The sequence below is a fragment of the Lates calcarifer genome, linkage group LG11 (genome assembly GCF_001640805.2).
Source record: "Lates calcarifer isolate ASB-BC8 linkage group LG11, TLL_Latcal_v3, whole genome shotgun sequence".
NCBI lineage: Eukaryota > Metazoa > Chordata > Actinopteri > Centropomidae > Lates > Lates calcarifer.
In genome coordinates this window covers 4488077-4515986 of record NC_066843.1, presented here as the reverse complement: position 1 = coordinate 4515986, position 27910 = coordinate 4488077, and the positions used below count along the sequence as shown (strand labels likewise).

The 27910-nt window shown below is 43.3% G+C and overlaps 2 protein-coding genes across 3 annotated transcripts; one reads left to right on the top strand and one right to left on the bottom strand.

Moving 5' to 3' along the window:
* Positions 1-621: 621 nt before the first annotated feature.
* On the top strand, positions 622-19516 carry svilc (supervillin c; the record flags this gene model as incomplete). Its single annotated transcript, XM_051074064.1, has 32 exons — positions 622-914; positions 2168-2323; positions 2475-2651; positions 3144-3178; positions 4819-4880; positions 5983-6128; positions 7184-7412; positions 7508-8052; positions 8285-8411; positions 9798-9845; positions 9973-10035; positions 10838-10912; positions 11001-11091; positions 11354-11386; positions 11467-11638; positions 11901-12067; positions 12157-12270; positions 12347-12483; positions 13675-13822; positions 13969-14114; positions 14260-14435; positions 14906-15050; positions 15709-16027; positions 16155-16294; positions 16518-16620; positions 16705-16909; positions 16995-17128; positions 17216-17371; positions 17616-17759; positions 17861-17973; positions 18590-18745; positions 18970-19516. Coding segments are annotated over 32 exons (4845 nt in total), but the record flags the coding sequence as incomplete, so codon positions are not given.
* tmem98 (transmembrane protein 98) lies at positions 19187-25843 on the bottom strand. 2 transcript variants are annotated; one of them, XM_018660608.2, is made up of 7 exons: positions 25700-25843; positions 23332-23568; positions 22912-23043; positions 22756-22789; positions 21993-22108; positions 21845-21904; positions 19187-21398 (listed from the first exon to the last, which is right to left on the bottom strand). In XM_018660608.2, exons 2-7 carry the CDS (start codon positions 23460-23462, stop codon positions 21197-21199), a joined length of 675 nt encoding a protein of 224 aa, XP_018516124.1. In that variant the 5' UTR covers positions 23463-23568; positions 25700-25843; the 3' UTR covers positions 19187-21196. The 2 variants fall into 2 exon arrangements, with proteins under 2 accessions (XP_018516124.1, XP_018516125.1); XM_018660609.2 differs by lacking the exon at positions 25700-25843 and adding an exon at positions 24054-24321.
* Positions 25844-27910: the final 2067 nt, after the last annotated feature.

The following is a 27910-nucleotide window of genomic DNA, read 5'->3' as shown; positions in this document are numbered from 1 at the left end:
AACAAATTTAAAACCACAGCTGATCTCGTTTTTTTGGCAGATAACATGCTCTGTGTTGACATACAGCAGTCAGACCGGCTATGCAGCTTATTTGAATGAGAGATCAGAGATCAGCTGAAGTTACTTCCAGGGTTGTGGAAAAGACCAGCAAACCTGCAGACTCAGTGCGCTGGAGGCCTGGACCCAGAGTGGAGCTGAGCTGCTGAGGTGTTGAGTTTCAGTGCAAGGGGAGAGTCCTGCATGGCACCACAGGCTGGTACAGGTCATCTTACATGGACTCAGGCAAGAAAGAAGAGAGAGACTTAAATGAAGGATGTACTTTTAGAAAAAATGGTTAATATATAATGAAGGCAGCTGCTCATTAATGTTGTCACAGGCCTTTCTAGGAAGATATGTAGACTCTGAAGGGCAGATAGGTGTTGCTTGCGTGCTCTCTTACTTATCTTTTCTTTGTTTTTTTGTCTTTCAGGAGAAACTCTCACTCACTGATGTACAGATTGGTTCACAGCTTCTGATTGGTCGACTCAATGAGCACAGCAAAGACAGAGGTCTTTAGGTCTGATGGAATCTGAATTTCACCAGAAAGAGAGAACAAACCCATCTGCTTTCCACTCCTAAATCCTTCCAAGGGACATGGACGCCATGGAGAACCCGGTCCTGGAGCCCAGATCAGAGCGGATCGCTCGTTACAAGGCCGAGAGGAGGCGAGAACTGGCTGAGCGTTACGGCAATATGGAGGAGCTTCCTTCCAAGTGGGTGAGGAGGGATGGGAAAGAGGCGCAGGACCCGGCGAGCCAAGCCCACAGAGGGACACTGAACTCGGATGGTCTGAGTGAAAGAGTTAATGGCAGAACGCGAGGGGTTACAAATGGACTGGAGGCAGACACTCCTGCAGAGTCCAGCTACCTGGGAAGGTGAGTCACTATCTTGGAGTGGATGATGACTTCATTGAGTGGGCGAATGGAAACCGGTGGAGCGTTGCAGGAAGCATACACTCATTATTATTTCTTATTTTAGAATGGAGCTTTATTTCCCTGCAGCTGGGAACAACTTAAACAAAGTCCGTGAAAACCATAAATGATTACCCTTATCAATTACCAGTGAGATTTTGTCACTGCCACCAGCAGAAAATGGAGTTGTTAGTGAGAAATGTTGCAGTGTAGCTGCAGCACAGGGAAGGTGTCTGTATCAGTTCTTGGTTGTGAACATGGATGTCAAAGGAAGCAGGTGTTCTGAGCCCAATTTGTCCAAGTACCAATAAAGCAACGTGGCCACTTCATAACTCTGATGACACCTGTCACCTGCCTCAACCTTTCTCACCCTGACATCAACACATAGTGTTGGTATTGTCACAGAGGATGTAGTTGCTGTCTTGGTAACAGTCACAGTCTCTGTATTCAGGATGTAAGTGGGACATGACTACATTATCATTTCTATATAATTTATTCAGAACGTACATATGAGTAGGTTGTTCTTTTCTTCAGAGGCATAAAAACAATCTGATCTCTTTGTTTGTAGTCACTGCTCCTGAACAGCTTTCTACTTCTATTTACTTTCACACCAGACGTGGATTTAAATTGGATCTTGATATTAGGTTCAAGAACAAGGAATGAGTAAAGGAATGACTCTCTGGCTGCATTTATAAAAACATTTCATATACATTTTTTTGCGTTTGACAGAGTCGTTGAAGGTTTTCTGAAATTTTCAGAGTAAATTCCACCTGTTTAGTAACCTAAGGGGTACAGCCAGTTTTTAAGCTTGGTCATTTTCTTCCCAGTGACCTTTCAGCAGCACCAGATCCTTGACTTCACCAGTTGCTCTGCGGCCTTTGTTGCTAATTAAAACTAAGAGGTCTAAATCAGTGGGTCCCAGCAGGGAGTTTTAAAGCCAGTCTGATTCTTCCCTTGCAGTTGAGAGTTGGTACTCTCCCATTCTGACACTTTCCCATCATGACATGGTCTGGATGCGTGTTCTTGGAGCTGGCTTTTACTGGCCATCTCTTTTACTCTCAGAAAAAAAGTTACAACGTTGCACCTTTCACCTTTTGGAGCATTTGACCTCTTTGAGGCAACATTTGGATGGAAAGGTTCGAGGTCATATGTTTTTTCCGAGAGCGTTCCCCACTCTTGCATCCTTACCTCCTTCCCCTCACTCCCGCCCCCTCCAGGCAGGGTTCCCAGGACTCTGCCAGCATGCTGAGTGGGGAGGGGCACCTCGTCCCTGGTGGACTCGATGTCCCACAGCTCCACACTCGGGTGTCGGTAGGCCAGTTGAGAAGTGCCCTCCTGCAACAGACGGGGAGCGGAGCGCAGCCTGAGAAAGTGTAGGGTCACCTGCATGTGTGTGATCCAGACTGTCACTATCAGACTGTGTACCTCTGTGACAATATTTGCCTTCGCCTCAACATCTTCTTCCCTTTCCTCCTCCTCATCTCTGTGTGTGTGTGTGTGTGTATGTGTGTGTGTGGACGCCAGCTGCCCCGATGCTGGGCGAGCCACGTCCTCTCTGGACCTGGCTGTGAAGCCAGGCACGGAGGGGGGCCGGCGACGTGCCCGCCGTTACCTCCCCGGTGGGTCAGGTGGCGGTCGCAAGACTAGCGAACGCTTCAGGACACAGCCGATCACAGCCAATGAGATGGAGGAGAGCAGCGGGTAGGGGCTGTTTGCTGTGGGCATGGTGCGAGCGCTGCAGATGATGCACCTGGTTTGTTTTTTTACCAAAGAAGATGCTGTTTGCAGTGACATTTTTTGCAGTGACACACTAAAAATATAATGCATGGGGTTCCACCTACTTTATTGGACAATCACCAATTATGGACACAACATCATAACATATTATGTGCTAACACTTGGCTTATGTTTTTTTGTTTGTGCAGCACCTTTACATAAAAGCCCACAGGTGGTTGTGGTTTGCATGTCTTTATCCTCTTTCATGACCTCCACAGTGTTGCTTTACTGAGCATGCAAATATGACACAGTATCTTGACTGTCTGAGCTGCATGCTGAAGCACAAAGACGTACATTGTGCGCTGAGAGCAGGATCTGAAAGAGAACACACAGGAGCTGGAGATTAAAATCCACATCTCCTCCCCCGTTCATATTTCACCTGGTGACCTCATCTTTTGCCTCCTTTTACTCTTCCAGGCTGTTGGATGCAGAGGAAGAGGAGAACTGTAAAGGTAAAGCCGTCTTCCTGCCTGGCTTGGATAGTACAGATTGTTATTGTGCTTAGAGACAAAGCTATGGTGCACGGGCTCTGTGACCTGTGACACAGAGGGGGACAAGGTCACAGCAGCACAAACCAACAATGTAAACATGATGAGAGTGATGGCAGGAGGGAAAAGTGTGAGAGATATACAGGCTGACAGTCAGGACATAAAATATAAAACATTCTCTTCACATGTTGCATACAAAACAAATACTTGGAGTGTGCATCCAGTTTCCCCCATAAACTCATTTAATAGCTCATGAAATAAATCAGTTTGTATTTTTAGGCTCACAATGTTTAATCTCCTCAGCGATGACAGATTTACGTCTCCACAAAACCATGTGAGCGGCAGAGCTCTGCTAAGTCAGTCCCCCTCTTCACCCCACCATAAAAAGATTGTGAGCAAGTCTTTACAAAGATTGACTTACAGAGAATTTACAGCACAACCATGGAAACAAGTTGCTATTGAGACTGTTAATTTCAGGCCATATGCCGCAGTTATGGGTTTTGTTTTCTACCTACCTGGTAGTTTAGCTCCTGCAGGTCAGAGATATTAGTCTAATATTAGTGTGAGATGTCTCACAGCCTCACATGAAGGGATCACTCTCACTGTATACTGATGGAAAAGCTGTGCATTCAACTATTAATGTGTCAAGTTAGGGGATAAATAGTGCTTCTCTTCAGAGATGATGTATTAGTGTGTAATCTGTAACCAGTTCTGCTCTTTAAATCTACTTCTAAAGTAAATGGATATAAAGTGAATACTCAGAATTCTTGTAGAGGAAAAAAGAAAGTTTCCTTAAATAAAAATGCCAGCACAACTCTATATGAATACATAACCAGCATATACTGTTGTAGCTGGTGAAGGTAGAGCTAGTTTTAACTGCTTTATTTACAGTTTGGTAGTTTAGTCCAGTAGGGGTCAGGCCCGACGTAAATCTGAGGGGTCGTGAGAGGATTAATGAGGCAGGGGAGAAGCTGTAACGCCTTCACACTGACTCTAAGCCACATGATGTATTCAAAAAGACAATGTTTTGATCCCAGTCAAATCTTCGTCAGGTCTAAATAGTTAAAAATGGACACCACACCCATACAGCATGTAGTGTGGTTAACCATCCCAGTCCATGCCGGGTGATAAACATCTCAAAGCAATTAACTATTCAAGAGGTCACATCTGAGAGACTGGATGTTCAAAAGCAATACATCATGAAATCATCAAGAAGAAACCATCTGAGAAGTTTAGAGGAGAAATGTCTCTTTGGTTGGTTAAATATTTAACAATGTGGAGTCATTTTATAAGACAATCATCTTTGTAAATGTGTGAAAATCTCCAGTGGAAGTATAAAATGGCAGAAAATGGAAAGTGTAATTACCTCAAAGTGCTTTCTACTCTCCACCTTTAAGGACTGACACCAGAAACTTGTTTGGTTTGTGGCTCGAGTGTCAGAAACTGCAGTCCCTCTCTGTTTATTTCAAAGCCTGTTTGATCACCAGCAGTTCTCTTTAATGCTGTCAGATAACGCCCGAGGTATATGAGAGAAATCAAACAGTTTGTGTTTATTTGTTTGTAAATCTTTGTGACTGGATGATTCATGTCTTTTCCTCTTGTAGCTGATGTGAAAACAGACGACAGAGCCAAAATGAGCGTGGCGGCCAAGATGTCTTTGTTTAAAGTAAGTCTATGTTGGTCTCTGCACTGTAACAGGATCCTTATTGCTGTTCGTGACCTGCTTATTTTTCTCCGAGCTAACACCTGCTGCTAAAAATGATTCACTGTCATGGCTCTTCCCTGCAATGAGATGTAGACACGCTGTCTTTTACAGCCACAGCAGAGTAATTAAAGGCGTTCTGAAAGTTTACTCATGATGATTGAGCTGCTAACAGGATGTCTGATCCTGGATCAACTTGTCTAACCAGAACTGCTATCATTAATATTATCCTTTAATAAGGCATGCCCATGTCGTGTCCCATGCTGGATTTAAAGCCGATATTATGGACTGCTGATAGGTTGTCAAGAACTACATTAAACAGTTAAAGAGAAAGCTTCATCCGTCCCTGACAGTCACCTCAGCTGCTCACCTTACAGCCTGAAACGTATGTTGAGACGTTGCTGAGCGTGCAGAACACAACCTGATCATGTTGAGGGAATATGAATGGTCAAACAGGTGCTGCCCCTGGATGCACAGTTTGGTTTGATCCTACAGTGTGTCTGTCTGCGCTTATTAAAAGAAGGACTAAATTTATCACGCACTAAATACAAAACAGTCCTGAAACTAGTTAGAGTCAGAACTAAAAGATGAAGCACAATACAAGATTTTCTCCTCAACAGTTGTGATATCTGTTCCTACATGTCTGTTTTTTAGTCCTGAAGCATCAGGTGTAAATGTGCCAGACACTGTATTGCCGTTAACAACCATAGCAGCTGTGTTATAATTAGCCTTCTGCTCTGTGGAGGCAGGCGGGGAGGTAACTGAAGCCGGCACAGCTCTGGTTACACTGTGACCTGTTGGGCTGGCATTCAATCCACGTTGCCAGGACACTCCACCTTACAGCTAGCTGCTTTATTCACCAGCTATCCGACCGGCCTCCCCTCCCTCCCTCTGTCCATACAAATAGAACAGGAGCCATGAGGAGAGGGAGTTTTCACTGCCATCTCTGTGGTCCCTCTTATTACTTATTCAGCAGGTGGAGAGTGTTGATTGAAGCTGCTATTCGACCTGAATGTTGGGGTCCACCTGGATGTTGATATTAACGCCCTCTCTGCCTCCTCTGCAGGAGCTGGAGAAGTCTGCAGCCCCCGAGGCCTCGGCCTTCCTGAAGCCTCGATCGGGCAGCGTCTGTCATGAACGCAGGGTGCGACGTGGCAACGACCATCGCTTCCTTACTCAGCCAATCACCTGTGAGGAAATGGTGGCGATCAGGTGGGCTGTGGTGAAGTCTGGTGAAGATGGAAAGTGATGCAGTGTTATTGATCCCAGTGTGCAAGACTGGGTCACATATTAGCATTAGTTTATTAGCTTAATGGCCAATACAAACTGATATTTACACGTCATTACCTTAGACATCTGTTCCATCATTTTTTAGGTTAGCCATTTGGTGATGACCTTCATGTGTTTAAAGGGTAAGGCTGGTGTTATTCTGTTTTTTTCTTACTGTCTAAAGACTAACACCAATGCAAATCTTTCAAAACAAGTCACAATATACAGTTTCAGTTTATTTTAAAAGCTCAGTTATTTCCAGAGACAGTTTAGTATTTACAAAAGATTTCTTAAACCAGAGTGAACTTCTAAGGGGCCATGAGATGATTAACAGAATCAAAACCTTTAATCTTAATGTGACTTTTCAGATAAAATGGTAAGAACGGTTCAAATGAAACGCTCCAAGGACTGAAACAATGACAAATGAATATTATTAAATAGATATTATTTCTTTTTAAGGCATCATATGGTAAAAAGGTTGAGAATGATCTGCTTTTGCCCCAAGGACATGAGTTCCTACTGAAGATGTGAATCTTAATAAACAGGTTACAGTTTCAGTTCAGCCATAAAACAGCTGGGCACTGCAGTTTGCAGTAAATGGTGCATTTGTTCAGGACAATTTGCAGCCATACATTGATACATTTGGTGCGGTAGTGAGTATTTACAGCAGAGGTTTCTAATACTTTCCTACCTGGGATGTTGCGTCTCCTCCAAGATGATTAACAGGAGAAGAAAGTATAAGGACAGCTACACAATTTTTTATTTTATTATTTTATTTTATTTTATTTTCACAATAATGATAATAATAATTCTACCTCTTCAGGCAAATGGTTTAAAAAATGGTTAAAAAAAAGTATTTGGACAACAGTGAAGTTCTGTGGCACAGAGGAATACAATAAATGAGGCTGGATTTGTTGACACAAAGTAAAATATACACTATCACCAGCCTTATCTTTTAAATGCAAACCTGTTTTATATCATGTGATTATTCCCCACAGCGCCCCCAAACCAGCACTTCCAGTGGAGTCTCAGAGCGTGCAGGATGAGTCCGTGGAGGACGGTGACGAGAGCTGCAGGCTGAGCATGAGTGAGAAGCTGGCCCTCTTCAACAAACTGTCCCTGCCGGGGATGCAAGAAACCGGACATCCCGACGCACCCCCAGAGAGGCGAAGGCAGAAGGGGGCTCGGTACCGCACACAGCCCATCACTGTGGAGGAGGTCAGCCTGGTGAGTTTGACGTCAATAAAATCAAGTCAAAATCTATTTCCAGTCACTATATGTTAAGTAGTTATCTTTATCTTCCTCTCTTTATCTGTGTTCAGCTCCAGAAAGGCCCCGTACAGCTTCCTGCCTTCAGTTTGTCCCCTCATCTGTCCGACAGACAGCAGGCCTCGTCTGTCAACCTAAAACCCAGTGAGGTACGTCTTTCGCAGCCAAGACCGGACACAGAGCCCAGTCCTGGCCAGCAGGGCCTGCAGCGCTACGACTCTGAGCCCGGCTTGAGAGGCATCCTGAAGAAGAGCCGCTCCGGAGGCTCAGAGTGGAGCAGGATGGAGGGCGGTCAGACGGACGCACCGCACAGCCATGAACACAACGGCGGAGGTTGTGGAGAAGGAGCAGTGATACAGGAGAGGACGGAGGGGACAGAGAGGCAGGAAATTGCTGCACCGCCGCGGAGAGAGAGACGTGAGGCTTCGAGCGTGGAGGGAGGCTCTGTGACTGCTGCTCCATGGAGGCAGAGGGCTCGAAACAGGAGGGAAACCATCGCCTGTACTCCAATAAGAGCCTCGTCAGAGCAGGACGCTGCTCAGGAGGAGAGGCCGGTCTCCTCTGTGGAGTGCAGCTCAGACACAAACAGAAGAGTCCTGTAAGTGACCGACATTAAGTCAAAATGTAATATTGGCTAGTTGGTGCTACACTTATCATTTTGAAGATGATAATCTGGGAAAACACTGAATATTTGCAGCTGCAAAAATGATCAAATTAAACAGATTCCATCAGCAATTTCAGGATGAAAACTAAACTGGAAGTCATTTTTTTTGTTGTGTTGTGATGTTTTCTATCTCTATATTAAATACACTGTGTAATCCGTCTAAAAGGAGACAGGATGAGAAAGAGACTGCGAGGAAGATCACTAAAGAAACCACAGCCACAGGACATGTTCAGGTTACTCTGGCAGATGGCACCTCTACACTGCAGGAGACGACCCACAGCAGCAGTAGTAAGGTAAGAGACAGACACACTGTCACTGTAAAGATGTCCTCAGTATGCACAACCAGAATCTCACTGGGCCAAATAACAGCTGCAGAATCACAACCTGTGCAGTCTGTAAAGGGCAGCACTTTGTAATTGCCATCATTTTGTCGCCTCTATAATCTTTAATCCTCTTAGAGTCCTGTGTGGAGCCGGTGGGTTTCAGACTGTCAGCAGAGAGGGATAAAGTTTAATGGTCAGCAGAGGGTTTACAGTGTAGCAGTAGAGTCGACACAGTCGGCAGCATCCATCTTTAACCTTTTAAAATACACCTCCGTCCCACCTGTGGGTCGCTTTGGCCTTGGTGGTGCTACTGGACTCAGTCTTCACACAGCCATCACAAATTATTCATTGTTTGAAAGCTTTAAGTCTCCTGACTCTATCTCTGCAAACCATTTTGGGATCCCCACATCAAAGTTTCCAGGCCTTATTCTCTTTCCAACCCCTCCCCCGTCTCTTTAACCGGATCTGCACCTAAATTTAATGGGTTCTCCTTTGGTCCAGGCCTCATCACTTTACCAAAATTGGTCCAAATCAGTTTGGTACTTTTTGTCTAATCCTGACAAATGAACAAATAAACCAATAGACGCAGGTGAAAACAAAACCATCTCCTCCACAGAGGAAATAAAAAGGCATGTTTCTATCAGATAGGAAAATTTGTCTCCATTATCTTTACCCTCAGGAGTATTTTGGGCTTATTTCAGATAATAAACCCAAACATTAGCTACAAGCAGATATCCTCTGTCCTGACAGATAAAAATATTAAAAGCAAAACAGAACTCTGACGTCTGGAAATGACCTTTTCTGCTGCAGTGACCTAATCTCCTTTGTGTCTCAGCAACGATTTGTTTTTAGGAGAACATGAGGCAGGAACATATGTTCTTCAAACAGGTTGAATCGTATCAGAAACCAGTACAAAAATATCACAAATAAAATCCAGTGTTGCGGTTTGAGGTTAGCGGGTTCACTCTTCCTCCCCATCCTCGAGCCCAGAGAGAGAGAGAAAAAGCCTGTGGTTAGATTTGAGCATCTGTCGTGCCATTGAAACCAGATATAGCATCTCTTAGCAACAGCACTCTGGATTTGGTATGTGCTAAATGTCTTGAGATCAGACTTGAGTTACTGGGGAATATATCCAGGCTGGTTAGTGTTTATGTACTGAGGTGGGTTTGACTGTCTCACAGCGTGGTGAGGAATGTAAACAGACTGATTATTCTGGTGGTTAAATCTTGACCCTTTTACAACCTTCTCATCTCAGCTGCATCATGGTGACAGTATGTGAGTGTGTACATGTATGTGTGTGTATTATAGCAACATTTTAATTTAACTCAACCCCCCTGTTTTCCCTCATCTCTGTAGGAAGAGACAGAAAACCTTCACGCTGAAAGTGTTAATCCTCAGTGCTGGGTGAGTCTTTAAATAATGCTTTGAATCACATAAATCCGTCTGAATCTCCATCATGAAAACACTTTTTTTTGGACTAATTTTTAAATAGCTTTAGCTGCTCTCTCTCCTAATTCCTCCTCTCTCCCAGGAACCCGTCTTTGCCTCTGTCTATTCTAGCAGTACGCCCCAATATATCATGTGTTTCAATCAGGTAACAGTGTGAGCCGGTGCATGGCAGATTAATCAGAACTGTTTGGGTTTTTGGATTTGCGGTGTTTTGTATGCAGTGAAAAGTTTTTTTTGTCGTCGTCGCACAGATTCAGGTGGATGTGGGTTTTACAGCTGACGTGTGAAGTTTCACTCACGCTAACGAGTCAAATCTGGTGCTTTTTTTTCTGAAGTGAGAGATCACAGCTTCTCATTTCACAGTTGCCAGTCTTGTTTCTGTTAATTCTGTTCTCTGATTGTCTTTGTTCTCCAACACTAGTGGTAACACACCTTTTTCTATCATTCCCCCTTTTTGGAATCAGGAAATCAGGAAACACACACACCCCACCCTCCAAATTCGATTTTTAACAACGTGTAACAAAAGGCGCAAACCTGGTGTTTTGTCATGATTATCAAGAACATGGAGTGCATGTTTCCCTCTCTGCATGTTTCTCATTTGTTTCTGCTGTTAAGATAAACAAAAAAATGCAGGTGAAACTTTTCCTAAAGTTTTTAGACACAGTAAATCTCTCCTGCTATATTTCGATTCTCAGATTCAACACTGATCATTTTGGAGGATGTAGTCTGTGGTGCTGCTGAACTGCACTGTCTTATGTTGACAGGTGTTCCTATTATTTTGTCCACCCCCATTCAAAATAATGAGACTATAGTCTGGCTAACGTCTGAGCACTCGTGTTTGTTTATTGTTCCAAACTCAATCAGATTCATTCAGCTCTAGTTGTGCATTATTTTTTTTCCTTCTGGTCATGAACTCACCTGTTTCCTTTTCATCCCTGTTCTCTCAGACAAATCAGTCCTTTGAGGCACAAGAAGTCTCCTCTCCCACAAAGAACCCGAGTCAGCCTCAGTGGAGACAGAAGGTTTTAGTTTTTATTCACATTTTGATGTTCAGGACTACATGAGAACTCCCCCTGTATCTTAACACATATATGTTCTCTGGCTGTGTAGGGTAGGGGAGTTGAGGATGAGCTGTTTCAGACGGACAGAGGCGAGGAGACGGACGCACAGCAGCAGGAGAGTGGACACATGACCACGAGAGGTGTGCATAATCACTCTGCTTCACTCTCATAATATCTGCATCCTTAAATGGTTTGTGTTTCTGACTCCAGCCCTTTGTGTTTCACCTTGGCTCGAATCAGACACAAATGAGACGTCTCATGACAAGAGAGACCACTGAGGCTCCAACATGTACACATGAAGGTTAGAACAGCATCAGTTCAACAATACAAACTCATATTTCAGGCTCAACATCAGTTTCCTGTTTGTTTCTCTCTAAACTGTTTGTTCTGTTGGTCAAACAGAGACCTGCCTGCAGCCTGTGATGGAGGTTGAAGGTAAGATATAAACATCCTGTAGTCCGTCATATAAAGCTTCATTAATGTTATTAAAGTATTATCTTTCTGTCTCCTGTCAGCTCCACAGGAGATGAAAGAGGAGACGCCTGTGGACGAATCCAGCGCGTTCGATGGAGGTTTCTACAGGGATCACTCGCCGCCCTCCGCCTGCGCCCCACCACCCTGTGGAGGGGTTGCTGCCACAGAGAGTGAGCAGGACCTGGGTGTCCTCTGCCAGACCAACACACCCATGTGAGCCTGGTTTAACACAGACTGTGAGATTATTAGCTTTTGAGATAGAATGGATTTTATCATAGTGTATATGTGATGGTCTCTAAAATTATAACTAGTTTTCATGATGGTAAACCACAGGAGGTCTTGGTTTTCACTTTATTTATAATGATTTGGTATTTACAAAACTTTATTTAAAATCTAAAAATTTGTAGTAGAAATTAGGACAGAAAGAAGCTGAGAGTGACTGTAAGCAAAACTCTGTGTTTGTGTGTGTGTGCAGACTGACCTCAGCTGTGGCAGAACACAGGCGGTCGGTGCGTCCGTCCCGTCGGACTCAGGGCTCCAGGAACCCTCTGAGGGCTCTCGCTGCCAGAGAGGACATCAGGCAGGACTACATGGGCGAGAGAGTCAACACAGCTGCTGAGGAGAGGATCCAGGCAGAGAAGAGTGAGTCAAATGTCTTATTTACTTTCGTTTATTTTGTCATCTTTTTTTGTTCCTCAGCTCTTTCATCTTGTGTTTGTTCCTCTCTGCAGAGTCTAAGAATTCAGATTCACATCCCAGATCAGAAGACTTCATCCTCTCCTCAGACACTGTGACCACCAAGACTTATCCTCCCTTCAGCAGCCTGATGCTCATTCACATCAAAGGTCTGAAAAGACTTGGTTTGTGTGTGTGTCTGAATGATGTGTTCAGGTGTTTATTAACCACAGCCTGTGCTGACAGGCAGGCGGCATGTCCAGGTGCGTCTGGTGGAGCCCTCAGTGCGGTCGCTGAACAGTGGAGACTGCTTCCTGCTGGTCACACCGGAGCACTGCATCTTGTGGAGCGGAGAGTTTGCTAACGAACAGGAGAAAGCCAAGGTACAAACCAGACAGTAACATGTTGTTTGCATAAAATTATCTGCTCATACATTAAAAGCTGGAGATTATTCTCTATAGAGATTTACAATGGTAATGATACTGTAATTATATAACACAATTTCCATATTTGTGTTTCACATTTAATGCCACAGATGCTTTGTGCTTTCAGTTCACACTCACCAGTGTCTATGTTCTCTTTTATTATACATTAAACACAAAGTTTAGTGTGTTCACTCATCAGGATCAGAATCAGAATCAGAATTTATCTCTTGCAGAAAAAAGTTGTGTCAACTAAAACTGAAATAAGTAACATATTCCAGAGGATTATACTTAAAACAGCATTTATTTGCTCACATAAACATTTAGTAAATGGTTTATAACTCACTGTAATGTAGATGTAAGTGCATCTAACTGTTTGTTAATGTATTTGTCAACAACTATAACTCCACCTATAGGAGAAGTTATCATTTCTCACAAATAAAAATGTCCTTATTACCTCATTATAATGTGCTACAGTGTTTTGTGTTTTATGCCACATATAAATGTTAAATAAGGAGACCTGAAGTAAAGTGTTTGTACGTAAACATTGTTTTCTTCTGTGGCACATTCAACGATGTTGATGTCAGACAACTGACATGAGGAGAGAACATCTGGTGTTTCACCACATTCTGTGACCTGATAAAGATCTGTGACCACTTCATTACACACTTTAATTTGTAATAAATGAGTTTTGGTAGATTTTGGATTCTGTGATGTTAGAGAATTAATTACATGAAAAAGTGGCAATCAAATACTGTCAGTGAGGTGTTAGTGCTCTACATAAATCCCTCTCTAAATACTATGAAGGCGCCATTTAAGGTGATAGCTGCCACCAAAATAAAGTATGTGGTAAAGTATGGTAACAATATTTGCAGTGGTAATGTAGCTGAAATTCTTAATAGACCTTTTCACGGCAGACATTATGACTTGTCGCAGCAGGAAATCTCTGCTGAAACAGATTTCATTAGCGATGGCTCAGCTCCATCAGGAAGCCACGCCAAAATGGCTGCTGTGAAAAAGGTCTTTATTGTTTTACAGTTTGATGAGCCACAGAATTTGGTGCGACAGATGTTGTAAGCTGTTCTGTTGCTAGCCAGTCTTGTACTGGATGTGTGTTTTACGGGGGCAGTACAGACTCTGTTTGTTTTTCAGGCCTCGGAGCTGGCATCAATCATCCAGAGTCAGAGGGACCTCGGCTGTCAGGCCTCCCAGGTCGTCCACCTGGAGGAGGGGCTGAACTCTGACGGCAGCGTGGCTGCAGACTTCTGGAACCTTCTAGGAGGAAGGACACAATACAGAGGTCAGAGGTCAAAATGTCTTTAAATTTAACACACAAATGGTAACAAGACCCACTTGACCGGAAAACAGAACAGAAAAAAGTGAAAATGAAAGACGTATGTACGTATGGATTGTACAGCATGGTTTACTGTTTGCTTCTGCCTACAGGAGCTGGTGCTCCAGAGGAGGATGAGTTCTATGAACACGGTGTGGTGGAGTCCAACTGTGTGTACAGGCTGGTGGAGAACAGGCTGGTGCCTCATGAACAAGCCTGGGCCTCCATCCCCACCATCTCCCTGCTGAGCGCCACTGAGGTCTGAGTTTCAATTCTCTTTTTTTGTTTAAGGCTTTGTGCCGTTTCTCAAATGTAGGATTATATTGTAGAACTCAAAGATATGTGCCTCTGTGTGTGTGTATGTGTGTGTGTGTGTGTGTGTGTGTGTGTGTGTGTGTTTCCAGGCTCTGGTGTTTGATTTCGGCAGTGAGGTGTACCTGTGGCATGGACAGGATGTTTCCCTCGGCAGGAGGAGCGTTGCTCTCCAGCTGACTCACCAGGTGTGGGTCGGAGCTTATGACTACAGCAACTGTCGAGTCAACCCACTGGATCCCACGCAGTGTAACCCCAGCATACAGCTGTAAGTTCACACCGCAGGCGATGAAACGAATAAAGCTTTTAGTCTGTACTTCACAGTGAAAAATAAGAGTAGATACCAGAGACAACAGAGAGTGACTGTAAGTACTCAGTGTGCACACAGTAAAAACAAAGAGATGGATACAACATTAAGTTTACGGTGCATGCAGCAGAACCCCATAGGTCTGCCTGTAGGGCTTACAGTAAAACCAAAACAAATGGGTTTAATTCCAACACTGCACATGGAGAAACCCCAGCATACTGCAGTGTGTTCACATGACATACTGTAAAATCCCAGCATGCCCTTATATGTCTGTTACACTCAATGGCTTGCTGGAGTGCAGCTGGTGAGAGATGGTTGTTTTGTTTTAAAGTTTACTGTATTCCAACTGTATGGGCCTCAAAACTCAGAGGTTTGTGTTCACTCTCACGGTTTCAGGACATTTGTTCGCTCACCTTTCCCTCTCTACCCAGGAGGGGAGTGGGTCGTCCCAGCTGGGCGCTGTTCGGCGTCCTCTCAGAGCACAACGAAACGGCTCTGTTCAGAGAGAAGTTTAAGGACTGGACGAGCGGGAGCGAAGGCGGGGAGGACGCTGCTGCAGAGAGCAAGGAGACAGAGGTTCATGTCACAGTTTGATGGTTCAGAGTCAGCCATGCAGAGTGATCAGGAGTCATATATGGCTTCTTAATCAAAACAAGTAACTTCAGCTCTTCACTGTGTGTGGTTGATTCTAGGTTTTAAAATTCACTTTCAGACCTTAATCTGCTTTGAAGCCGTTCATCATGTTTTCAGGGACTCAGACATGGAGGATTATACAATGATCAAGGGACGAACATCACAAAATATTACAGCTTCAAGGATAAAACCCATCCTGCAAAGACAGAGTAAAGGTCATCTGTTCGCAATGCAAGATGTTTTCCTCACAGCTACAGTAGCAGAGACAATTAGATCACTTCTAAAATAACATGAGCAGTAAACATCTTCTTTGTAGGGCTGTCATTTTGCTCTAATGTCTAATGCTTGATTAAGGAAAAGAGTCTTCACTACTTGAAAAGTCCTCTCTCTTGTTTATATCTAATTCCCTCTGCAAGTATCACAGTAAGTGCAATTAAGCATCTGGGAAATGAAGGAAATCACTTCAATAGTAGTTGATGAGACACATACAGAGAAAGCAGCCCTTCATCACATCTTAAAATAACCCAATACGTGTCAGAAAGTTTGGTTTTTTTGTAATCTTCATTTAACCATTTGAACTGTCTGCTCCCTTTCTCCACAGTCTGTCCCAGTTCAAGCTTCCCAGTCCGTCTCCCCAGCGTCAGACCTCTTGGGCCCCTGCGATGCCAAGTCTCTGGTGTCGGGCCAGTCGCTGGAAGGAGACGGTCTGGTCCACAACGTGCTGGGCGGGGTCGATGTCCAGAGGGGTCACGGCGTCATCACGCTGGAGGAAGGACGTCAGATGAAGCTCAACACGGTCGCAGTCGACACCTGGCACGTCCAGGAGTTTGACGACAGTGAAATTCCCGTGGAGAGCACGGGACAGCTTCACGAGGGCGACTCCTACGTCATCCGCTGGACGTACAGCATCAGCACTGTTGGTTAGTGATGTTCACACTCTTTACTTTTAATTTCTTTGTTATTTTTGATGCATTAAGAGTAATGTGATTTGATTCAGACGACAACATCAACTGCCTGAAATATAAATGTCTTCATCCTCTGCTGCAGATAAGATAAACAGTTCCGATGAGTGTAGACAAAAAGAAAACACTGCCTTCTTCCTGTGGCGGGGCCGTCACTCCAGCGTCAGTGGACGTGACACTGCTGCCTTCCTGTCTATTGGGATGAACATCCAGGAAGAATCACAGGTAAGTGAATGAATCACCTACTACACCTGCAACCTACTGTAAGAGCCCAGCTGTCTTCACAGACTGTGCAAAAGGAATAAAATAAAGAACAGTGTATTTATTATTTCTGATGAATTAAATACATTTTTGAGTTATAGCAGCTGTTACATGTACATTCTCAGTTTCCCTCCTTCAGGATTGTCATTTCTTACAGCCTTTGTGTTTGTTGTGTTGTTCCTTTAAGGTGGTTGTTCCTCAGGGAAAAGAACCTCCCTGTTTCCTGCAGCTTTTCCAGGGAGGCCTGGTCATTCATAAGGGCAAGCGAGAGGAGACCTCCACAAATACAGGTACATTCAGTTCAGCTTGTTTTCTTCTTATTTTACTCATTCATGTTTTGAAATGTTTGTATTTTACTGTTTTTCTTGTGGCAGAGTGGCGTCTGTTCAGTGTGCGAGGGGAGCTCCCAGAGGAGGCATCTCTGTTAGAGGTGGATTGCTGCTGTGCAGGTCTGCGCTCCAGGGGCTCTGTTGTCCTGCTGAACAGCCAGCAGGGGGTGCTGTACCTCTGGACTGGCTGCAAAGCCCAGGCCAGCACCAGAGAGGTTAGCAAGAGGGTAGTGGAGCGTCTCACTCAAATGTAAGTCACATATACTGGATGGCTTTTAAAAGATTGTAGAAGCCAGTTATGTTCTTAACATTTGTGGTGTGTGTTTGTGTATCAGGTCTCCACCAGAACTGGGTCTCAGCAAAAGCAGTCCTGTGAAGGTGCAGGCGGTAGACGAAGGTTCAGAGCCTGCAGACTTCTGGACAGCACTAGGACAGATGGATAGGAAGGCTTATGACTGCATGCTGCAGGGTAGAGAACAACACTCATTTTGTTTCTATTCACTCAGGACATTTCTCTCAGCTTTCAGTTAAAAAATACACATTCGTCTCCTCTCAGATCCAGGAAAGTATAACTTCACACCTCGTCTCTTCCATCTGAGCGCCTCCTCTGGGAGCTTCCGGGGCGAAGAGCTGCAGAGTCCAAGCCGGCTGCCGGGGCTCGTGATGGCTATGCCGTTTGTCCAGGAGAGCCTGTACTCTGTACCGCAGCCAGGTGAGAGCAGAAAACACAAAACTACACCACAACATACTAAACTTTGGTCTTTTACTCTTTAATTCAACTCTCAGTTGTTGAAATCCTCAAAGGTGTTGTTTCTAATTGTTGGAGCTTTATAATGTTGCTTATTTAAAACCCAAACATCCTACAGGAACATTCAAGTCCAACTTAACTGATGTTAAACTGATTTAATTCTGCTTATCATCCAGTGTTTCCTCTGTCTCTCTTGTCTGTCCTCCAGCCTTGTTCCTGCTCGACAACCGTCTGGAGGTCTACCTGTGGCAGAGGGGTCAGCCTGAGCAGACAGAGAGCTCAGCCTCGGCCTGGAGCCGCTGGCACAATGAGAGGAGATGTGCCATGGAAACAGCGCTGCAGTACTGCAAAGGTAGGGGGAGGGGGAAGTTTGACAGCAATGGACTTAGAAATGAAAACAAACCGTTGCTGGTACTCGATGAGTTTAAAAATGTGCTGTTGTCTGCCTCCCAGAGATGAACCCAAGACGCCCGCCTCAGGCTTACCTCATCTTTGAGGGGTGTGAACCTCTCACCTTCACTAATGTCTTCCCCCGCTGGGAGAGGAGCCTGGGACCCCCCACACAGGTACAGGCACCATGCAGTTATATGATCAGTTTATCATCTTGTAGTGAGGCCAGATGTTGTGTATTCCTCTGGTGTATGTGTGTGTGGGCGACTTCTCTCTGCATACAGTCAGTCTCAGAATACACTACAATATTTTACTCTTTTGTTTATGAAGCTCTGAATGTTCTTGCTCCACACCACCTCTCAGTACTCTTCAGGTCTTCTAGCTCAGGCCCTTTAATTGCTCAGAGATAAACCAAAAGCTCGGATTCCAGCTCCTGGAAGACGCTGCCAGATTGTATTAGACATGCTCCAACATTAACACTACTTAAAAGCAGACTGAAAACTCCATTCTTCCAATGCAAGCTTTCTCTCATCTTGTTGTGAACATTCAATGCTTGTGGGTTTTTTGACTTTAAAGGTAAATTTTAAAGCTTTGGAAGATCAAAAACCATATTAGTTGAATGGTAATTAGTTTTTTCAAAGAGATACTTAAGATAATTAAGTATCTTTAACATCCACAATCTATAATACATGTCTGCTTTCTCTTTTGTGTCCTGTATATCTATTTTGTAGTCTAATTAATAATAATATAATAATCTTTTTCCTTGTTTGATGTGTGTTTGATGTGTGTCAGGGTGACACAGGGAGGGTAAAGCTGACCTTGGTGCAGGACGCCCTGGCCCAGCTCATGAAGACCCAGTACCCTCTGGAGGAGCTGCTGCGGAGCCCCTTACCTGAAGGCGTGGACCCCCAGCACCTGGAGGTCTACCTGTCTGACCAGGACTTCCAGGTAAACTGACGGAGGGGCAGCACCTGCATCATTGGCTCGGTGCAGTGATGTCTTTCCACCAGCAGGCGGCAGCGTTCAACAGATTTTGCAAATGAAAATCGATGCTCTTGTTTATAATCTGATGATAAATCCTAAGAGGAAGTTTTGTCAAAACTTAACATTTATTCTCTATTTATGAATTGATGTTTTTTTCCCATAATTTAATCACTACAATTATGTTTCAGACTATTTTGGAAATGAAGAGAGATGAATACGCCTCCCTCCCGAGCTGGAAGCAAACTGATCTGAAGAAAAGCAAAGGGTTGCTTTGCTAGACAGTGAGAACATGTGGAGGCTGACTGATGCTCCTGCAGCAGGGACTTCCTCCTCCATCATGAAAGGAAGATTACAGGGGGGGATATTACCACCATGTTGTTGCACAAAGGACTACACACAGCATAATAAAAAGAAGAAAAAATTCACTTTTATTTATGTCGAATTAGTACGAGTGTGTGGACATTTTATCGGACATGGATTTCTCTCTGTAGCTATCGTCCAGAGCAAAACAAAACAAAACAAAAAAAAAAACCAACCACATTTTCCTATGAAACTTCATTTTATCTGTACAAATCAATGAAAGATAAAAAGAAAAAAAGGTGTGTGGGAGTACAAGGACATCAGTAACAAACTGTGGGATAGGGATGAGAAAACAAAGGAGTGCTTACAAAAACAGATCAATGCTAATAAACAATGTAAACAAGAAAAAAATAAAATAAAAAGCTAACCACTTTCTATATGTTTCCTCCACCAATTGATACCTTTCCATCAAAACATTGTGTGTGTTCAGAGCTACAGTTTTTGATTGACAGAGCTGCTGCTTCTCTTTCCTACTGAATGATTGTCACCATGCGCGTTTGACTCCATAATCTATGATGTGTATTTAACAGTGCTGTGTCATATTCGATGTACTGATGTGTTAATTTGTCTGCCAGCCTTTTGTGTACAAAGGTTTGTGCCATGTGTATTGTAGCCGGAGCCCGTGTGCTCACTGCGGCTGTGGGTAATGCCTTATTAGGGCTCCATGGGGATTCACTATTAGCTATGCATGAGGGAACAGGTAGACATGCTCCAGTAACATCCCTCTGGCCCCAAAACAACACGCTAATTCTGCTTCACCTCAATCAACACGCTGTTCAAAACATCCTCATGACATGGCGAAACACAAAGACACAATGTGTCTCTCATTACAGTGTAAAACTCTGCATCTGTGATGGGAAAAATCAACTGTAACGCTAACACATGTACCTAGCATCTCTGGGTCTGCTTTGATATTTGTATCTTTTTCTTATTCCTGGTCACATGTAGATAGAAACAGCAGATACAGTTGAATTTCAGGGCAAATTTTCAATTTTCTTACAAACATTTTAGGGTCTGAATTAAAGAACAAGTGTTTCTTTTTTTGACTTGCTGTCTTGCACTGTCAAAGTTATTATGATTCATCCTCAGGGAAACATGAATGTCTGCCCAGATTTTTGTGCCAATCATTCTGTTGGTGGTGCTAGAGGAAAAGTCAGGGGATCACTGAAGTCATTGGGATTCATCCTCTGGGAACCATGAACCAAATTTTTGTGCCAATCCATCCAGTAGATGTTGACATATTTTATTCTGGAGTGCTGGACAGACTCCCTAAAGCATGGCAGTAGCATGGCTAATAACTTTCAAAAGTAAGAGATACCAGGTTTTACACTAAAAGGGCATTACTGAACTGGAAAAACGTTTTCTAAAAGTACTGCTGTTGGTCTCTACAGTTGTGAAGAAACCCCACAGACAGGTGATTTCTAACAGCTTGAGAGCAACTGAGGGATGTTTTTGAACTTCCACAAGTCACGCTGACCCCAAAAGTCAGGTTAGTCTTCCACTGTCCACTGAGTCGAAGCTCACCAGCTAACTGGGTGTTATTTTCCACAGAATGGATTAGCTGACTAAGCCTCCATGTGACTGTGCGGTGCTGGGGAGATTGGATTTAGGCCCACCGCTGGGTGATGGCGCACTCAAGAAGAAATTTCCAAAAGGCCTTTCACTTGCAGGCAGCTTACATCTTTAACAGACGAGCTCTAAAAAAACATCTTCTGTAGGGTTATGTACAAAAAAAACTATGTGTAAATGAAAGCGTGGCATCTACTTTACAGCCTTTACTGTGTAACCGTAGTGAATGCAAGGTGTGTAATGAAAGAAATGATTCTCCGAGGTTGTTCTTTAAACGAGGGACAGAGTCTAGTCCCTGCATCCATCATCACAGCCTGTTTACTGATCAGAAGTCCTTGGATGGTGAGTTTAGGAAGCTTTTCAACACTGTCTGGCAAAAATATGTGCCTGTATCAACTGAGTACAGATTTTAGAAACGAGGCAGCTCAGGGCTAAAACGGACAAATTTTCACGCCCCTCTGCCTGCTGTCTGTATCTGTGGCTGCTCTAAATGGCCTGTTCTCTCTGTGCGTCAGCTCCAGGTATGCCTCGTTCCGGTTCAGAGGCCAGCGCCGCCTCTCGCAAAACCACCATGTGATCTTCAGCTGCGTGGAGCGACTGGTCGATCCAGTCCATGCTGCCCGACATGTGACAGGCGTTGCGGGTGACCAGCACCAGGTGGCTGACTGAGAGGAGCAGAGCAGTGGCCCTGAGGAGGAAGAATTGGACAAATAGGTTTGATTTAACTAGATTTTTTGGGGTGGGCGGAGGCTGCTGCTGGATGAAAAGCACTTATTCTCAAAGAAACATTAAGCACAAACAGGCTTAGAGTCTGTTAGTCAGAGCAGGAATGGAAGTAACACAGCACATAAAAAATTGCAGGTTCCAATTCAATTTCAGTAAATGATGAAAAACACCAACTTTTGAGTTATAATGTTTTCCCGGCAGCATCAATTTGCTGTGACACTTGAGCATTTGTATTCCAGTCTCCATCACATCTCTGTTTATCTCAAAGATTATTACATTATGGATAAATCAAGTCATGTGGTTGTTCCTCTCCAGCTCTGTCAGAAGCCTAATCAATCAGCTGAGCAGTACGTCGCAGAAAAAGCCTCTTTAAATGGTGGAAGAAAAAAAAAAACAAGATGTGATTACCTGGCATCCAGGAGGATTGGATCCAGAGGAGGGTACATGGATCTGACCACGTCGTCCACCCTGCGGGACAGGACGGTGTGAGGAGGCGGGTTAAGTCTGAGTCAGTATAACGTGGTGATGTGAGGCCGCGGTGAATTGTTTACGTTACCTCGGGCTGATGCGTTTTGCCACGGTGATAATATCACTCAGGCTGGCCGGTGCTTTAACCTTTGCCCCCGAGCCCATCGTCATGGCAACCAGCTTCTCAGTCAAAGTGTGGCAGATCTGCATGTGGAAATACAACGCGTTAGTATTGAGTCAGTCAGAGCAGAAAATGATATCTGAAATGAGGATTCACCGATCAGCCAGTTACCACTTTGAATGTTACAGCTGAATGGTGCATGAACTGTATGTTGGTGATATTTAGTCGTTTTTGGTGCAAAACTAGTGCAGAAATGCCCCCAAGAAATTCAGATTCCAGCCTCTCAAATGAGAATCAAATAAGACATATCACACACATATCACAGTAGATGAAATATCTTTGGGTTTTGAACTGAACAAGATATTTGAAGATTTTAAAATTCTATTATTTGAATCTTTCATTGACTAAACAACTAATCTGGAGGAAACTCCAGCTTCTCAACTGTGAGAATTTGCTGCTTCTTTTCTTGGTCTTACATCATAGTGAGTTAAATATTTTGAGGTCTGGAATGTTTCTTAGACAAAACAAAACATTTGATATCACTACCCTGTGCTCTCAGATATTACGATGGACATTTTTCTGATGTTTTATAGACTAAACATTTAATAAATTACTCAAATAATCTTCTGATTAACTGATAATGAAAACAATCATAACTTGCAGCTGTAATTTAGTAACTCAGTGAAACTCAGATGAATGTATGTAAGGAGTGAGGAAGAACTTCCATTACCTTTAGGATGGAGATGCAGTGAGAGACCAGACCGCTGTTGGAGAAGAATTCACAGCATTAGCTGAGATTTATGGCACTGATGAAACAGAAGCACTGATAGAAGCAACATCGACATCTAAACTTATGTCCTGCCATGCTGCAACTGTTCAGACATACGAAGCGTCTTCTATCCAGTCCTCGTTCTCCAGGATAGCCTCGATGTGAGGGTTGGTGATGACCACGTCGTCCAGCTCCAGCTCCGATGGCTCACTCTGAGTCTCCATGGCTCCAATCAGATCAACTGTGGGTCTGGGAAACACAACAGAGGAAAGAAGGAAAGATGGGTGATGTGTCCAGTTTGTCCAGTTTTTTGCCTTCCTTCCTAGTGTAAATAAGGATGTTTCACTCTTATAATCTTATATTTCATTTACTAATATTTCGTATTTCATTTGTTTGAGAGTTTACTGGATTCTAAGAAAGTTGTATATTTATGAACATTTAAATAAGAGCCTAAACTCTGACAGAAGTCGTGAACCTGCCACATAATGACACTTCCCGTCTGATACAGATTTCAAGGCTTCACGTTGATTGACTGACTTGGAGTCGAAGTGGTGCAGCAGGTCGTGAGGGTGGCAGTAGCGGTGTCTGCACACCACCACCAGGGCAATGAAGGAGGCCAGGAAAATGGTAGCCAACACCCCGATGGCCACAATCACCACCGTCTCCATGGTGACTCCGGCTCCCACAGCGGCTGCAGGCAGCAACTCGTCGAGAGGGAAAGAGTCCAATCAGGGCCGGCTGATTGTCCGAGCTCGATTATGGACGAGTGCTCATCTGTCGAGGGGAGAATAATTGGTGGTTTCAGCCTGATTGGGTGACATCAAACTGGTGTCGAGCGACATTATCGTCACACTTGAGGATATTTCTGCAAGAATAAGTTCCCTTTTTTGCTGTTGAAGCACAATACAATACACCTCTATACCCATGGAGAGGAGAATACAATCAGCAGTGTTTTGTCTGTTTTTAAATATGGCACACCTACTCTGCACACATAAAACTGATCTTTATCTGAGCACATAGAAAGCTGAGGTGCACTTGTGCTTTGTTTGCACTTCATAATGAGAACAGATTGAGACTTTTTGTTAAGTTGGGACAACCTGTGACCAACGACATAGATTATATTAATTCTATTCAACTTAAACAAGCAGTCACAAAGTCAACAGCTTGAAAACCCGTGAGGATATTCCTGTTTTGACCCACAATACACACACATCTAAACCCTCAAACAAAGAAATCCCTCATGAACTTTGACCTCTTACCGTCCGATGTTCTCAGTCCAGGCTGATGTTTCTTTTTGGATTATCTGCAGTTTAATTTAGGTGACATATTCCAACATTTAGCTCTTCTCCAAGGCTGTAAAATATACCTGCCCTCTGCCCGGTGTAGTCACTCATTAACCCGTCCTGCCCCACCTGACTGCTTGTGCGTATGTGTGTAAATTCTCTAGAGGGAAGCTATCAATGGAAACCAAGACAGCTCTGTTTGTGGAGTTTAATTGATTTGTAATTAGTCATGACATTTTGAAAGCAGTTTTGTATCCTGTCAGAGGCACAAATTACCACCGGAAAGCTGAACTTTCAACATTAAAACATTGAAAACCTGCATTTTTCCTTGGATGATTATGTGAGATTCAGCCATGGAATGCTGTTAATTCTTTAATCTGATTAATTTGTGTTACACTCGCCGTATCATACAGGGATTTCTCCTGTCTTTCTCATGCCCGAGAGCTTTTCTTGACTCCTTTTCTTTTCACAGGCTGGTGGTTTTTCTTAAAGCTTAAAAAAAAACCACTGCTAAAAGGTAAACAGCATGATTAGAAGTGTTTTAGGAGACAGAAAAACTCCACAGGGCTGCTCACCTTTCATCACTCAAAATATCTCCCACATTCTTCAGATTAAAAGCGACACCAAAGCTTTTGTTTGGCATTTAAATCAGTTTTTTAAATTCAATTTAGAGAAATAAACATTGTTCATCTTCTACCAAAGAAAAACTAAGATGATTTTTCTGCAAATTCAGGACAAACAGGTGGAAAGTACATATCTTGCTGTTGATAATACTTCTACTACAGTAGTAGTACTGAATACTTCTGCAAAATAACAAGTCTTTTCTTAAGTAAGATAAACCTTTAAAAAATTATCAGAAAGAAAAAAGTTTAAGTGAAACTAAAATAATCCCCTGTGTTGGTTTAATGAGGTGTGGGCTGAACTTGGCGTTTACAGTCAATCAATACAACTTTATTTATCCCTGTAGGAGTAGCTGTGCTGTATCCAGCACCCCCCCCCCCCACCCCCAACCAGATCAACAGATACACACACACACACTGGATAGGAAGAGAGAAAAATATTAATAATCATTAAACTAAAAACATCCAAAGGCTCCGAGCTTAAAAAACTGTATGTGGAGCTGTGATAAAGACAATAAATAATAAACTAAACTCTGTCTAAACAACTATTTAACAGGATACACGAGATAATGAGGCTGTGAAAAAGCATAAGAGCATTAAAACTTTAAAATTATGAAGAATTGAGAAGGTGTACATAAAAGACGTATACAATTGTATCAGTATGTGAGGTGTCCACCACATAAAACCCCTTTAAAACGAGGTCTGGGTCTCAATTTGAGAACCATGGAAAACAGTCACTGTTCAGCCTGAATAAAAGCAACGTGGCACAGACAGACAGCCCAACAAACAAGTTACAAATAAATGTATTTTTTCACCATATTCACGATGATAGAGCAATAAAACACAGCCAGCTCCGTGCTCACGAGTAAACTTTCCCACTTAGATAAACTGACTTTTTAAACATCTTCAAGTTGAAAATATAAATCTACTAAAAGCTGATGAACTCCTCTGAAGTTCTGTTTTAAACAAAGACAACTTTTGACTTGATTTCTTCTGACTTACCTTGACATTTTGTCCTTTAAGTTGGATTCCTTTTAGGAGACAAAATACTTTTCCCTCGGTCACCCGGAGCGCGGAGACGGCACCGACATCTCCAAACCTGAGAGCGTCGTGAGCGCGCACACAGGCAGCCCATTAGCAGCGTGAACGGCTGACCTGAAGCTGTCGGTGAGTTGACCGATGACCAAACTTTTCTGTGCCCGCTAAACTTTAGCCAGCGCGCGCCCTGCAGCTCTTTCTGCTGCGTGGGTGGGAGACCCGGCCGCGCGCTTCTGGACAGTGGAGGATGGAGGTGTGTGCATGAAGCGCGCTCCCGCTGCCACTTAAGGAAAGCTACAGTAACTGCGAGTGTGATGCACAAGTCGATACATTTAACAGTAGGTGGCGTCCGGTAGCCGCTGTACGGCGGTGTAGTCACCACAGATGAAAAAGGTAAACGACCAAACCTGATCATTTTGAATGTTAATGCTAAAGGATGTTGTGTTGTTGAGTCACGAGGGTATCCATGCTGCACCTATCGACAGTGGTGAAAAGTAAAGCACAGTTTTAGGTACTTCTACTTGATTCTATTTGCTGACAATCTATACCTTTACCCCACTACACATCAGACAAATGTTGGACTTTTACGGTTTACTCATGTAGGGATTAAACAACCGAATTGTTCGGGAGCTTCCGTGTGAAGTGAACTCTGTGAGAAGACACAAAACAACTTCAAAGAGACAGAAAATGGCTTCAAAGACGAACAAGTAAACGACTGCAAAGCGACCGGATGCACAAAACGACTAGAAATGAACATAAACAGACACAAAACGACAACAGAGACACGAAACAACAACAAAGAGACTCAGAGTGACACAAACACAAACTCAAATGATACTAATACTTATATATTGTAACAGAGTATTTCTCCACCACTGCTTTCACTTTATCATTATGTACTTATTGTGATATCTCTACTGGACCTGTGTACTTATGTACTGATTTATTTTCATTTTAATTAGCCAGTTGTACTCTTTCTCTGTATTTGTTTGGTTTTAAATGTGTTGTATAAATACACATAAATCCACTTTTGTCAGGGTTTTGAACTTTTCTCTGGTTGATAGTTTTACTTGTCAAAACAGGAAAGGCACAGGTGTAACTAAAACCATGAATTAAGTATCCCAGTAGCAAACGTGTAGGGCCCTGGAGCTGGAACAACTAATCTATAGCGCAGCTAAAAATAAATGCAATTAATGGCACCTGTGCTTTTCTGTCAGTTGTGAAAATGCTGCAAAGAAATGTCTTCAGCAGAGTCAAAATCACACATTTCATGTCCAAAATCACCATGGATAGTCACTGATTTAGCCATTAAATTATAGGTATCATAACTAACTGTGAATATCGAGTTTTAAAACTGATGCTTGACCATTGGAAACTGCAGTTTTCCAACAGCTCAAGATCTTTTCAGTAGCTTTTTTACTTTGGATGACGTCGTGGCACTTTGAGGACCTCATGTAGATGTAATGTTCATAAGTAACCTTGGAAACAGCAGCTGAAAAATCAGTCTCACCTCAGGGTCCATTTATTCTCTGTTCTGGAGCTCCAGTGTTACTTTTGAAAGCTCCGGTGCAGCCCCTAAATGGACCTTGAGGTAAGATTGTTTTGTCAACTGCTGTGAATACTCCTTTTAGAAATAATATTCAGGCCAGCTGGAGGCGGTTCCCCTACAATTTTAATAAAATTTGAAATGTTAAAAATGCCAACACAAAAACAAAATTCACTTTACAGATATTAGAGAGGTAGATGTGATTTGGCCTGGCATGCAAGTGGATTTTCAATATGTCCTGTCAGCCTGATGACTAAGTGATGTTTCTTCACCTTTGCAGAGCTTTCAGTCCATGGATAGATGAGGTGCCGGGGGCTGTTTCCCATCACAAACATGCAGAAAATGACAGGAAACAACTTTTAAAAGGTATCCACACTTCTCACCCTGCATATGTATTACTGTATGTCAACTCATTTAACATTAAACCACGTCAGAGTGTAAAGTTTTAACATCCTTCTCCGCTGTCATAGTTAATCCATCTCAGTTACACCACTGTCTGATGCCTTTTCTCATACATTAATGCCCCGCATCCAGTTTTCCTCTGCGTGTTCCACTTTGCTGGAGCAGATCCATACCACCAGCAGAGATAATTATCCCCCACTTCAGCTGACTCCAGAAGCAGGCATAAA